General features: G+C 52.9%; 1 protein-coding gene across 2 annotated transcripts in view; it reads left to right on the forward strand.

Moving 5' to 3' along the window:
* CCN4 (cellular communication network factor 4) overlaps positions 1–13,523 on the forward strand; it is a 33,263-nt gene that overhangs the window by 15,131 nt on the left and 4,609 nt on the right. The window contains exons 2-5 of one of the 2 annotated variants that reach the window (XM_017646734.3): positions 2,657–2,744; positions 2,834–2,913; positions 8,785–9,045; positions 11,789–11,982. In XM_017646734.3, coding sequence (XP_017502223.1) covers positions 2,657–2,744; positions 2,834–2,913; positions 8,785–9,045; positions 11,789–11,982 — 623 coding nt within the window. Of the gene's footprint in view, positions 1–2,656; positions 2,937–8,784; positions 9,046–11,788; positions 11,983–13,523 lie in introns of both variants that reach the window. The other variant, XM_017646731.3, reaches the window with a different exon arrangement.

The raw sequence follows: 13,523 nt of genomic DNA on the forward strand, positions 1-13,523 counted from the left end.
CACAGCTCCTGACCTTTACAAGTTCATGCTCTAATCAGGGAGGCCGCACCTCCAACATGGCCTGGGAAAGGCATGGAAGGCTTCCTGGAGGAGAGGCCTTCTTTTTATTTCCTCTACCAAGAGTATGTCCTAAGGGCCAGAGGACTGGTCAGAGAGGATCCATGGGTGCTCGTGAAACTATGAGCCTTCTAGTGTCACAAACGGGAAAGTCTCCCTCCAGGGAGTCTGGAAGAGTGGTGTGTATATATTTCATTGATTTCAGGGTTTGGGAGTTTTTTGTGTCATGTTGTATTTTTGAGGAAAAACAGGCAAGGCTCAGCAAATTAGTGCCTTCCAGGTGAGTGTGGCCCCACACTGCCAACCTCCAGAGCTCTTTGCTCCTGCCGGCAGGGCCTTCCCAAGCCACGTCACCCACAGCAAAGGGAAGGGCTGCCGGCATGATTCCTTGGCCATCCCAGGTAGCTCTCTCCCCAGTGAGGAAAGAACGGGGCAGGATGGAGGGGAGAGATTCAATGGCACCTGGAGAAATAGTCCCCAGACAGCCCTCAGGCCTCCCTCTAGCAGCTGCCGTGGGCCAGATCCTGTGCGGAGGGCCCCCACCCTACCTCATCCCCATGGACATTACAGGCAGTCACCTCCCAAATGCCCACGCAGCTGATTACTCAGTGTGCCAAGCACCTGCAGGAAATGCTGGGTGCTCCCAGGTCAGCAGGCCAGGAGCACTCCCTCCGAGGAAGAGCCCTTAACATGGGGCCTGAGCAGCGTAGCCCGGGGGAAGAGGTGGGAAGGACATGTCAGTCATAGCGAACTGCACAGGAGAGGCCTTGCGGTGGGCATGACAGCCCTGAAACCAAGCCCAGAAGTAAAAGCCTCAACTCAAAGTTGGTCTTTTTTATTTTCAAGGGCCCTTTATTTGTCAAATCAGTTTTTATTGTGCTTATGTGCCCAGCCCAGAACCAAGTATCCAACTAATCTGGCACCTCAGCCTGGACCATGTCCCCTGGCCACTGGTTCTCACAGCCAAGCATGCTGGCATGCACCTCACTGACCTTGGCAGAGAGATGCCTGCCTGGTATCCAGAGAGTTCCCAGGGCTCCCCCAGGGCCCAGCGCTCTGCATACAGCCTGGAGTTGCAATAAACTACCTCTAACATCTGTCTCTCCCATAAGCTGTGGGTTCTCCAAGTACAGCTTTTAAATTCGTCTTCAAATGCCTAAAACTGAAGAGGGACCATGAACTAGCGAGACAGCCCCTTGTTGAGTGGCTGAAAGTGTCCAGAGGAGGTAAAACCACAGAGTACAGAAATGAGAGCTGGGAAAGATGTTTGTGTGACGCAGAAAGGATTACCCGGGCGTGTCCCTCTGCCTCTCTGGCTCTCAGCTTTCAACTTGGGAAAACGGGGAAAGAACCTGTCTGAATGCCTCAGCATCTGTTACTCAAAGACTGCAAGCAGATCTATAAATTCCTAGAGTGGGCTCCTATGCTTCCAGATGGATCGGGTGGCCTGAGGCCCAACCAGCTCCGCCTTTGCCCCTCTACAGGCCTGGCCTCATCTCTGCTGACCTCAGAATTCCCGGATCGCAGTTAAGAAGCCCTGTATAGGATGCACCCTAGCCCGGCTGGTGGGAGAATGGGGGGAAGCTGGCTGCAGGCTGCATCTCTGTCCAGAGGCAATTTTCTTCCCTCATGGGCCTCTGTTTCCTCTGGGGTACGGGGGAGCCGAGAGGATGGTTCAGGGAGGCAGCCAGAGGGGGCAGAGGGTGACTGGATCCCAGAGACACAGGCAGCTAGAAGGCCCTACGCTTTCAGACACTACAGAGCGGCCTCTCATTACACCTGCCCATTCCTCAGTACAGGGAAGGCTCTTAGAGGCACGATTCCCTTCTCAGCTGGCCTGTCATCTTGTCCATCACATCTGCCAGGATGAAGATGAAGCTTACTGGCTGAGGCTGGGGTGTGAGAGGAGTGCAAGTGGGGCAGTGGCACCGGGTCCATTGGCCCTGGTGCAAAATGAAGATCCCTCCCACGGGCCCCCATAGGCATGGGGGCGCACCTCCCTCCCCATAGGGACGGACAGCCAGCAGCACCGGGCTGTGAGATTCTATGCCTGCTGCCCAGCAGGGAAATAATAATAATAATAATAATAGTAATAATAATAGGTCAGCTGGCCAAACTGGATGTCAAATGACTCAGTTGGCTCTGTGAACGCCTCAGGACACAGCAGACAGCTTAGAACATAGAGAAGAGCCATGGAAACAGGCGGGGCCCCCCTGTGTGACCCATCAGATGAAGTGGGCTGCTCACAGGCCCGGCTCCCACATCTGTAGAATGAGGCGACTCAGCAGCTGCCCAGGCTGTGGGGTGACCCAGGAGGGAAGGAAACACGCACGAGGCTTCGCACCACCATGGTTCTGACGTAGAATGTGGGCCCCACCACCTGCCAGCAGGGCCACTCAGGCAACAGGCTTACTTCTCTGCCTGCCTGGCTTCTTGATCCTGATTCTTTTCTTGAGCAGAAAGGAGATGACAAAAGCATGGCTGACGATGAGTTTATGTAAACGTTTTGAATGCTATGAAGATAGAGAGGTGGTTGCAACCCTTTGGACTTTGAAACCTCTGCCTGGCAGCCCCCTTTATCTGTGCTATTGCCCTGCAGGCCCTCTCTTCAGCCCCCACGACGATGGCCTTCACCCCAGAGCCGCTGGAGGACACGTCTTCACGCCCCCAATTCTGCAAGTGGCCATGTGAGTGCCCCCTGTCCCCACCCCGCTGCCCGCTGGGGGTCAGCCTCATCACAGACGGCTGTGAATGCTGTAAAATGTGTGCTCAGCAGCTTGGGGACAACTGCACAGAGGCCGCCATCTGTGATCCTCACCGGGGCCTCTACTGCGACTACAGTGGGGACCGCCCGAGGTACGCAATAGGAGTGTGTGCACGTAAGTGAGACCCTCCCTACATTCTGGCCAGTCCCAAGCACCCCGGCTCTGGCCCAGGGCCCCTCACTGGTAGCCCTTCCCCTGGCTAGGCTCCTGTTGTGTGGGAGGCATCCCCCCTCCAGTCCATGATTAGAGGCCAGGAGCTAGGACCTTCCTGAGGAAGAAAGGATGCCTGCATTTCTCTTGCCCCCAGAATCTGATTTCATGCTCTTTTCTCAGTCCTGGAAGCACATCCACAGCTGACTCCAGGGCAAAGGGACACCAGGAAAGACCTGAACCTGCTTTCATTCTCCTAGTGGTAGGACCCTTTGCTGGGTGCCCATGGTCTCCCAGGGACACCAGGACCCTGAAGAGCTCCAGATATCTCAGTAATATTGTAAATTGAAATAGTAAGATTTAAAACAATCCAGCAGCCTTGAAAGAATAAAATCCAGGCAGCCTGCAACCATCCTTTCCTGTCACCCATTCATGTTCTTTCAGTTGCTACAGTTACTTTAAAATTTTTAGCCCTGTTTTCTGGTAGTTACCACTGTATAGTATGTGTCTTCTGTTATATCTTGCTTGGCTTAACATATCAATTTTGGATAATGTATTAATGTTCCTACACAATAGATGATGACTTAGCCCCTCAATATCACCTGATACTCCCCTGTCTGCCAGTATCATTGTCATAATTTTTGGTAATACACTATCAAGTATTTTCAATATTGTTTGCTATAGCATAGATAGCGTACTTATTTGGGTTTCCTTTCTTATAAAGGCTTTTGGTTTTCCTGGGGTTTCTAATTGCTTTTGCTTTTTCTTTACTCTTGGTTTTTACAACATCCCCATGTTGTGGGGAAAGCCGTTCTTCAAGTACTCCGTCTTGTCCTTTCGGGTTCCCGAAGACCTCCTTTCTGGGACTTTCTGATCTCATGTTTCTATTTGGACTGGTATTCACTTAGCTTTAATCATCTAAGCATTTATCCAAGATATGTGCCCCAGCATGATGAACAGAGGTAACTAGGCATGATGACACAACAGCCTAACTTCAGAAAAGTTACACGAAGCCTTGTAAACCAAAGAACCCTTTCTTCCCTTAGTGCTGAATCAAGCTCTCCCCATAACCATGACTTAATATGCATGTTATTACATATTCACACACAGCGTAGTCTCTCATCCTCAGGTGGTGGTTGATGAGAGTTACGCTTCTAAGTCCATGTCAGACAATCCCGAACACCACGGTTCATTTACGAGCACCTTCTGCTCTTGTATCATTGATTCCTGCTTCAACTTTCATACCAAGTCATCTTTCTTTTAACCACCCTGGGGTCTCCCATCCTTCCATGTCTTTCCCCCTTTTATTTAGACTCATTATTAGTCTCATAAAACAGTGTGTTCAAGAAGAACTTGCGGCACCAAAGAATTATCTGACACGCTGGTTAAAAGTGCTATTTCTGAGCCCCACCCCAAGTTTACTGAGTCAGATTCTCTGGAAGTGGGGATGAGAATCTATACCTTTAACAAGCTTCCCAGGGGATTCTCATGTACACTTAAGCTTGAGACTGACTGCAAATATACACACTCAGTCATATACTCCCTCCCCGTACCCAGGTAAGGAAACCTGGCTGAGCCTTCCTGCGCTACAGTCCCCTGCAATTATATGAGACTGTCTCATTACTTCTTTCCCCTTTTATGGCTGTTCTTCAAGGTCATTAAGAAGGTAATTCAGTTCATTGGTATTATACTAATTCCTAAAGCTATACTGACATCTTACTATGGGCTGGGCATTATGCCTTTATAGACATCCTCTCATGGACTCAGAGATTCTGCAGGCCCCAGAACTGCTTCTCCTCCTGCCCTTCCCCACCAGGGTCCTAAAAAACCACTTTCTCAATCAAACCCTTGCCATCCCTTGTATCTCAGATCCTGCTCTTACTCACTGCAGCCTCTTAGCTCCCCCTCACCATGAGTCTCTGTATATTTCCTTTCCTTAGTTATATTTGCCAAGGGTTTTTTAGTCCTATAAGTTTGCAGACCTTGGAATGAATAAAGATAAACAAGTATTATAGAACTTCTCAGAAGTTTTAAATGTCCATGTCTACTGTCAAACTCCAAAAGGGGAGTGATCATAACAACCTTTCTTTTCAAACTTTTTGCACAGGGAACTCTTTTGTCCAGGAAGATTTTTACTCCCCAACCATACCACCCACACATGCTCACAGATGCTTTCAAATACAAATACACCTTGCTAGTATTCCACTGAACATCTTTCCACAAATGCTGCTGTAATGTCTGAGTCATTGAGACCCTACCTCAAGAAAGAAGATTGAGTCCAAGGTCCAAAAGCTGTAGAGAGGAAGGCACCTCAGGACCAGAAGGAAAGAGAAAGAAGAATTCCTCTAAATAGATAATCTTAGCAAATGGTCAACTTGATCAAGGGACAGTCACCAGGACAAGCTAAATCTGTCCTTGGAGATGTTCATGTAACTGGGACAGGACAAGGCAGGTAACAGAAATGAGCAATCACATGAGAATGGTGGGGAATAAGGCCAACTGGTGAATGTGAGCTATGATGATCAGACGTCGCCACTCCAGCCTCTGCGGCCAGGGCAGAAAAGTGAACTTGGTCTTGTCTGTTCTGCTGGATCTCCAGAGAATCCCCAAATTCAGATTTGTGTATGGTTTTAAAATGCTGGCAACACATTCAAAAATTTTATAAAAAACACTCTGTGAGCCAAACTAAATGCTTCTGTGGGCAGAGAGTGACCTCTGAATTGTACTCTGACTATTTTGGTCGTACAAACATTTCTCTGAGTCAGGAGGCTTGAGAGCACTTAGGTCAGCTGGGAAGATCCTGAAACATACAGGCAGGCGGACCTGGGTTTTGAATCCTGCTCCGCAACTTGCTGGCTACGTGACCTCGGTCACATCACTTGAAGGACCTTGATCAAACCAACCTCAGGTGGTTTTCAAGAATAAACAAGGCCACACATGAAAGCCTCGAATGTGATTGGACGCTCTGTGGTCATTGTTTTACTGGCCTTGTTTTCGCTTTCCTCTGTAGACATCACCGCAGCCCTGTCCGGAGCTGTCCTCGGAGAAAGGGCAGGTCTAGTTCCAGGCACAGACCCACCCCCAGCATGAAGGGTGAGGGTGCAGAAACTCACACATGGTCCTTAGAGCCGGGCAACCTGAGTTTGAATGCCAGTACCACAACTAATGAGTGTGGTGACTTCAGGCATGCTACTTAACCTTTGAAGGGTCAGTTTCCACATCAGGGAAAATGTGACAGATAATGCCTATCTCTTTGGGTGGTTGGAATCAGTACCTGATACATGGTAGGAGCCCAAGAAAGATGAGGTTTCATCCCACCTCCCATCCAGCCATCTATGGATTCATCCACACAGTGAACTTAGGTGAGTGATAACACAACAGGGTAATACAAGACACATGACCCACATTTCCTGCTCCCACGAAGCTGACAGTCCACTAGGGGTGTAGGTGAGGGGAGTGAAGGCCCGGGGGTGGCCTGAGTTCCTGAAAGTCCTTCGGATAGAGGAAAACTCACCAGGCCACGCCCGGACTTGCTTGTCTGAGATTAAACAGGAGATGGTGAAAGATACTCAGTCATCTTCCCCAGGAGCTGGTCCTTCAGTCAGTTAGAAAGAACAGGAATGGGGAGAGGGCACCAGCACCGAGGCGCCCACCCACAGCCATCACACCCCTGCTCCCTCTCGAGCCTGTGACAGGCAGGCGGGGGAGCCACCAGCACCTGGATCCCCCACGCACATGCCTTCCCAGAGCCAGAGGGCGCGGTGGGGGGTGACTCAGAAGGCAAAGATGAGTGATTCCCCCAAGGCTTCCTCTGCTTTGTTTTGTTTTGTTTTGCTTTTCCTTTTTCCTATTTCCCTTGCTTTTCTGGTGTGGGGCGGGGCGGGGGCGGGGGGGGGGGGAGGAAATAGGCTGTGGAGTCAGAACCCCTGGGGTGGAGGTGGAGCTCCATCGTTGGGAAGCTGGGGGACCCTGAGCTAATGAATCACTCGCCCTCCCTGTCGCCTGATAAACTCTCCTGGTGAAGTCACTGGAGAGCTGAATGAGATAACGAATCAGATGGTGCCTGGCAGGAGATCAGATGGTCAGCGGGCGTTAGCGCATTTCCTCTCTGAACCTCCTCCCTATCCGATCACCTCCCAGGAAAAACAGCAGCCACATCAACGTCCCCACACGCTGAGTGAGACTCTGTGTCTAGCTGTGTCACCTTCAGATTGTGACTTACCCTTGTTGAGAGTGTTTGCCGTATATGAAAATGGAGGTGATAATGTGGTAGCATTTCCCTATGGGATGAAATAAAAAATGCAAGAAAGACTGGCACAGACTGGTGACCAAGAACAGAGACAGCGCTTAGGAAACCTTCAATCCTCTTAGGCAGTGGAATCATCACTATTAATAACCACCTTCAGACAAAGCCAGGAGATTGGCTACAATTATTGGCAGACTGCTTGCAGATTCTGAACTAGCCCTCCTAGGGTGGGCACCCTTGCTGCCTGGGGGCTCCCTGCCTGCACGTCCAGACACTGTCTTCAGGGCAGGACACAACCTCAGGGTGGGAGCCCTGCAGACCTAGGAGTCCCAGGCCTCTCATGGAACTCTGGGCTGTGTAACCAACCCCACGTGGCTGCTAGGATGTCAAACAGGCATTTCATATCTAAGAACTCTTGAGTCCCCTGACCCCAGTGCCAGCAACCCTGGGGACAGAGCATTTCTCTCCGCCCAGGGCTCATTCCCGACTCCCAGCCCCTCCTCCTCACATCCCATCAGCAGCAAGTCCTTCCACATGTACTCAGAGGCTGAGCCCTTCTCAGGGCACCAGGTGACCCCCACCCGTGTCTGGGTACACCCCCCTCTTCTTAATGACAGGCAGTTGCCTGATGCTGCCCTGACCGCCTTCAGCTTAGTGTCCACTCAACACCACCAGTGCTCTTGAGGAGCAGAATCCATAGCGTTGCCTCACTGGTTACTTACTGGGCAGCTGCTGTGTGGCACAGGTCTAGGCTCTACTCACTTGGAGGCTTCCTCAGCCTGTAAGGAAGTGCTCTCTCAGCCCATCTCCTGCCACCTCCCATGTCCCAATCCAGCTCCCAGCCCAGGTCTTTACACCTACAGGCCACCCCTCCCCAGAAGGTGCCACCCCCGCCTCCTTCCTGTCTTTGCTAAAGAATCATCACCTCCATGAGGCCTTGTCTGCTCTCCTCCCTTAAATCTGCAGCTGCCCCTACTGTCAGCTGCCCCTCTTGTTTCCTTTGCTCCCTGGCTCCTGTACCCATCCACCTCCCACCCATCCCTGCTACAGTGCAAGCTCTGTTTGTTCACTTCTGAATCTCTAGCACCTAGAACACTCCACAAACAGGTATTGAATGAATGGAATCTTTGCTCCAAAGTCTTCTGATTGGCTTTACATGTCTGCCCCCTAAGAACCATTAACCTAGGTGCAGATGTTGTCAGTACCAGGCTTTGTGCCATGTGCTGGGAAAGGACAGGGAGCCAGCTGCCTGGGTCCCCACACCCACCATTCTCTGCTGCTCACCCAGTGACCAGCCCACCCAGACTGGCATTAGGTATTGCTCAGTGGGTGGTATCTGAAGCTATGAAGGACCCCGCATATTCCTCTCCTCCGGAGTCCCCCCAGGGTCCCCAGCAGCTGGCCGGGCCCAGCACCTTCACTCACCCAGTCGTGGTGCCCTGCCCATCTGCCATACTGGGACCGATTCCTGGGGTCTATGCTCCATCCAGCGGTGGGAGGCTACCCAGGTCAGGGCCACCCATACCCACCCACAGGGCCTGACCCAGGCTGTGTTTGCGTTCACAGAGGTGGTCGGCGTGGGCTGTGTCCTGGACGGGGTGCGCTACACTAACGGCCAGTCCTTCCAGCCCAACTGCAAATACAACTGCACGTGTGTGGACGGTGCAGTGGGCTGCACGCCGCTGTGCCTCCGTGTGCGCCCCCCACGCCTCTGGTGCAGCCACCCCCGGCAGGTGAGCCTGCCCGGCCGCTGCTGCCAGCAGTGGGTGTGTGACAACGATGCCAGGAGGACACGCAAGACAGCGCAGCGCCACACGGGAGCCTTCGGTGGGTGCAGGGTGCTGGAATGTGTAGGGAGGATTGGCCCCAGGGCGGGTTGCAGACCCCCGTGGAGCTGTTATATGGATGGATAGATGGATGGATGAGTGGACAGGTGGACAGGTGGATGAGCGAATGGATGGATGGGTAGATGGGCTAATGAGGATCTGGACTAGGGCAGTGGGAGAATAGGTGGCAAGCAAGGGGCAGATGCAAGAGTCACCAGCCAGTAAGACTGAAAGGAAGGGGTCAATCCAGAGCATGAGGTGAAGGAGAGAGGCGGGTGGGGTGACTCCTGGGGCTCGTCATTTCCTAGGCTGGGATACCAGAGCAGGGCGCTGTGCGTGAAAGAGACCTGTGCTGTTTGAGACCAGGTGCCCTGCCTGGGGGATCACCCGGAGAAGCATCCTGTGGGGCAGCATTGAAGAGGGGGACGGCAGAGAGGGCTCCGGAGGCCATCTGCCGGGAGCTGCTGCTGGAGGTGGGATGGCTTAGGGAGGATGGGCGGAGTGAGACGGTGGCCTGGAGCAGGGGGCTGGGAGGGCTGACATTTGAGGGGTGCACAGAAGCGTCTGATGACATGGAAGACAGTAGGTAAGAACATTTCTAGAAGGAGGGCGTCCACCAAGCAAGTGGACATGAAGGAGTGAAGAAATGGCAATAGATTCTGGGAGTTCTAAGGATACTGGTAATTGTTTTAAAATTCTAAGTGCCTGAGATTGCTCAACCTTGATGCTGACAGCATTTTGGACCAGAGAATTCTTTGCGGTGGGGGCTGCCCTGTGCATTGTGGGTGTTTAGCAGCATCTCTAGCCTGTACCTACTAGATGCCAATAGCACCTGCCCCCCAAGTAATAATAGCCAAAAATACCTCCGGATGTTGCTCATTGTGCCCTGGGGGAAAACATTGCGCCCGGTAAGAACCCTGGGGCCACCACCACTTAAGGTGAGGGAGAGAAAGACGAACCCAAGAGGCAGGACAGGAGCGGGAGGAAGAGGTTTCACAGAAGCCAAGGGAAGAACATGTTTCAGAGAAGACAAACTGAGGAGCAGGAAAGGAGAGGGGAGTGGTCCCGGGAGTGGTCCCCCACCCCGCCCCTGCCCTCATGGCTCAGGGAGGTGCAGCTTTCCTGGAAGGGGCTTGAGGGGCCCTGTGGGGCCCACACAAAGCAGCCCCATGTTGATGGAGGGGGGGACAGGGAAGGCTCTGTCCCTAGCAGGCCCCAGACGTCAGTCCTGCCACATCAGGCTCACAGAGGGGAGGGGCAGCGGCCATCTGCCCATTGTGTGTGGCCCAGTGACCCCTTTTGGACTGAGTATGAACCGAGTCCCTGCCTCCCCAATGGGCGACCCAGAAACCACAGCTGTTTTATCCTCCTAGGCAAATCCCTTCCCACCGCCTCCCCCCCTCCAGGCTCCAGCCCAGCTCAGCCCAGCCCAGCCTCTGTCCTCAGTGCCCCTCCTATTGCCGCTCTGTCTCTCAGACCCCCCCATTTCTCTCGTTCAGTCCTGTGTCCACTCATTTGCATTCTCTGCACACCTATTAACATTGGGCCTGGGTTGGGAGCCCCAACTCTCTCCTCTCTCTCCTTACGATCCTAGTAGACGGCTTGTCTTTCCTATCTCTCTTTGCCCCTCTCTCCCCTTCCCCCACTCTCTATCCCCTTCATCCCCCATCCCATCCTCTCACCCCCACTCCCTCTCTTCTTTGCCCTTCCGTCAGCCTCCCCCGAGCCCCTCTGCCTGAGCCTCTCGGTCCACCCAGGTGTGTGTGTGTCAGCGTGGGACTGCCCTCCTCTCCAGGTCTTTCTGGGGTATCTGTTCCATCTTTCCATGGGCTCTCTCCTTTGTCTTACTAGTTTTTCATGTGCCACCATCTCTAGCTCACCCCATTTTCCATTTCTCAGATATTTACTAAGCAACGGCATGCATCTTGTCCTAGACGCTTGTGGTACTTACGTCAACTGAGCCATCTGATCTTTATTTGGTTGACAGTTAAGCAACCACACAAGCTCGTATTTGCTGAGGGTTACTGAGGAGCAGGAACAGCTTGCTCACTTCTGTGAGTGTGAACCCACCTTCCCTGCCCACAGCCCTGGGAGGGAGCTGCTATCATCAACCCCGGTTGCAGGTGGGGAGCCCGAGGCACAGAGATGGGAGCTAGCTTTTTGGAAGCTGCCCAGCTTCTAAGCGGCCATGCTCAGAGCTGAACCCAGGCAACTCGACTCTGAAGCCTGTGTCCCCTTAATCGTTATGCCCTCAGCATCACCTGGAACAAATACAGGTTCTAGGAAATAGGCCCTCCCTTTGATGCTCTCCAAATGAACTTGACCTCTGCAAGGGCAAAGGCAGTATTGTTGATCTTTTATTCCCAGTGCCTGATACATACTCAGTGAATGGGCCCTTATCGCCATACCAGCCCCACGCGGCAGATGGTATTGTCACGACAAGGAGACTGAGGCCCAGGGTGATGTCCAGACCATGTGTAGGTGGTCCAGACCATGTGAATTCAGGTCCACCTGTCTCTAGGGAGGGCTTTCCCCCCAGAGGAGTAGAAGGAGCTCAGAACAAGGCCTCTTCCCCTTGGGAACCCAGGCTGGTTAGAGGCCAGTTTGCCCTCCTGTGGCGAGAGACAGCCCACATTTCTCCTCTCTGAGTTTCAGGGATCCCCCAGCCCCCTACTGTGGCAATAGTGGGCATTAGGGGCAGACAGGGGCTGGAGACTCACAGGGCATCTGGTCTCTATCCACAGCGGCTGCCGGGGAGGTAGAGCCGTGGCAGAGGAACTGCATAGCCTACACGAGCCCATGGAGCCCCTGTTCCGCCACCTGCGGCTTGGGGGTCTCTACGCGGATCTCCAGTGCCAACGCAGGGTGCTGGCCTGAGCAAGAAAGCCGCCTCTGCAACCTGCGGCCGTGTGACCTGGACATCCGCCCACACATCAAGGTGGGTGCACCTCCAGGGTGGGCCGGTATCTGCACGTGACACGCGGACAAGCCCGGCTGTGAGCCTGGCTCCTGAACGTCCTCGTGTGGCCATTTGTAAAATGGGAATAATTAAGGCCACCTTGTAACAGTTATTTGGGATAATGTGTGTTGTGATTTCACTCAATATTAGTGATTGCGGTGAACATGCTATTAGAATCAAGGTCACTCTGGAGAAAACCCAGGGACCTCAGAAGGGCCCTCCTGCGATGATTGTGAGGGGCCCTCACTGACTGCCAATCCCCTCTGCTCCCTGCCAGCCTGCACCTACATGTGCCTGCAGGACAGCCACACCCGGTGATAGGGGAGCCCGAAACAGCTCAGGACAGCCAGCGTCCCAGGCCTGTCTGCAGCTGATGCACACTGCTATGGCCTGTCTCCTTACATCTCTGAGCCCTAGACCCTCATCAGGAAAGTATTGGAATGCATTTCAGACATCCCTTCCAGCTTTGAGAGTCTAAGATAATTAAAATAAGGGATCAAGGAGATAGTGGGACACAGTAGACTGAGACCTAGTTCTGGGAGGTAGAAATGCATGTGATTTGCCTGAGTCAAGGCCTCCTCTCTTGTGCCTTAGACCCGTGACAGGCCCCAGTGTCACATAACAGACATCAGCGCTCGTTCTGGTTTTAGATGATGGTTTCTTGGGGATGCTGAGGAGAGGGTTACCCAGTCAGCAAGATGGCCCAGCTTCCCATGTTCCTCCTTAGACATCAGACATCGTTTCCTGTCCCCTGGTCCCTACTCCAATCATCTCTGCCAATCAACTGGATGCTTCCACCTCTGCCTTCTCCTTCCTCTCTGAGTATTTCCCCCTGCCATCCTAGCCTTTGTATTCTTGGTGCTTGGTGCACAGGAGGTACTCCGCAGACATCTTGTAACTGAAAGCATGAGTTAAAACGTCACAGGCCGCAGGAATAATAGGAACAAAGGCCCCAAGCTGGGCGCATTCGAGACAGCGGTAGGTCTGCCACAGAGCTGATTCAAGCCCCTTGCTTTTGGCTCATGATTTCCACCTGATTTTCTTTCCATAATGATATGCCTAAGATGGTTCTTCAAATTATATAGGCCTCAGGCCCTACAGAGCCTGGGTCTGCTCTACCCCTGGTTCAGGCACGGTGCTGGCAGCCGGCAGACCCCAGGAACCACTGGTCTAATGAGTTCAAGTAAGAGCCTACTATGTACTAAGCATGGAGTTAGGCTGCAGGACACAGAAAGATCCCCAGTCCCGAGTGGCCCATAGCCCAGTGGAGGGAAAGAGCTACCTTTAAAGGATGCTGACCCAGCTGAATACATTGCATGACTCTGTGTGTGTGTGTGTGTGTGTGTGTGTGTGTGTGTGTGTGAGACAGGATATGGGAGGCAGAGGAGGAGGCTGGGGCAAAGCATACCCACCCCCCTATAATCCCACAGTGGCTCTGCCGCTAACCAGCTGGGGGCACTTTGACTGAAGGAGCTACAAAGGCAGCCTGTACTGGTGACACTGTGACAAAGGACTGGACC

Source organism: Manis javanica, chromosome 2, assembly GCF_040802235.1.
Source record: "Manis javanica isolate MJ-LG chromosome 2, MJ_LKY, whole genome shotgun sequence".
NCBI classification, from domain to species: Eukaryota; Metazoa; Chordata; class Mammalia; order Pholidota; family Manidae; genus Manis; species Manis javanica.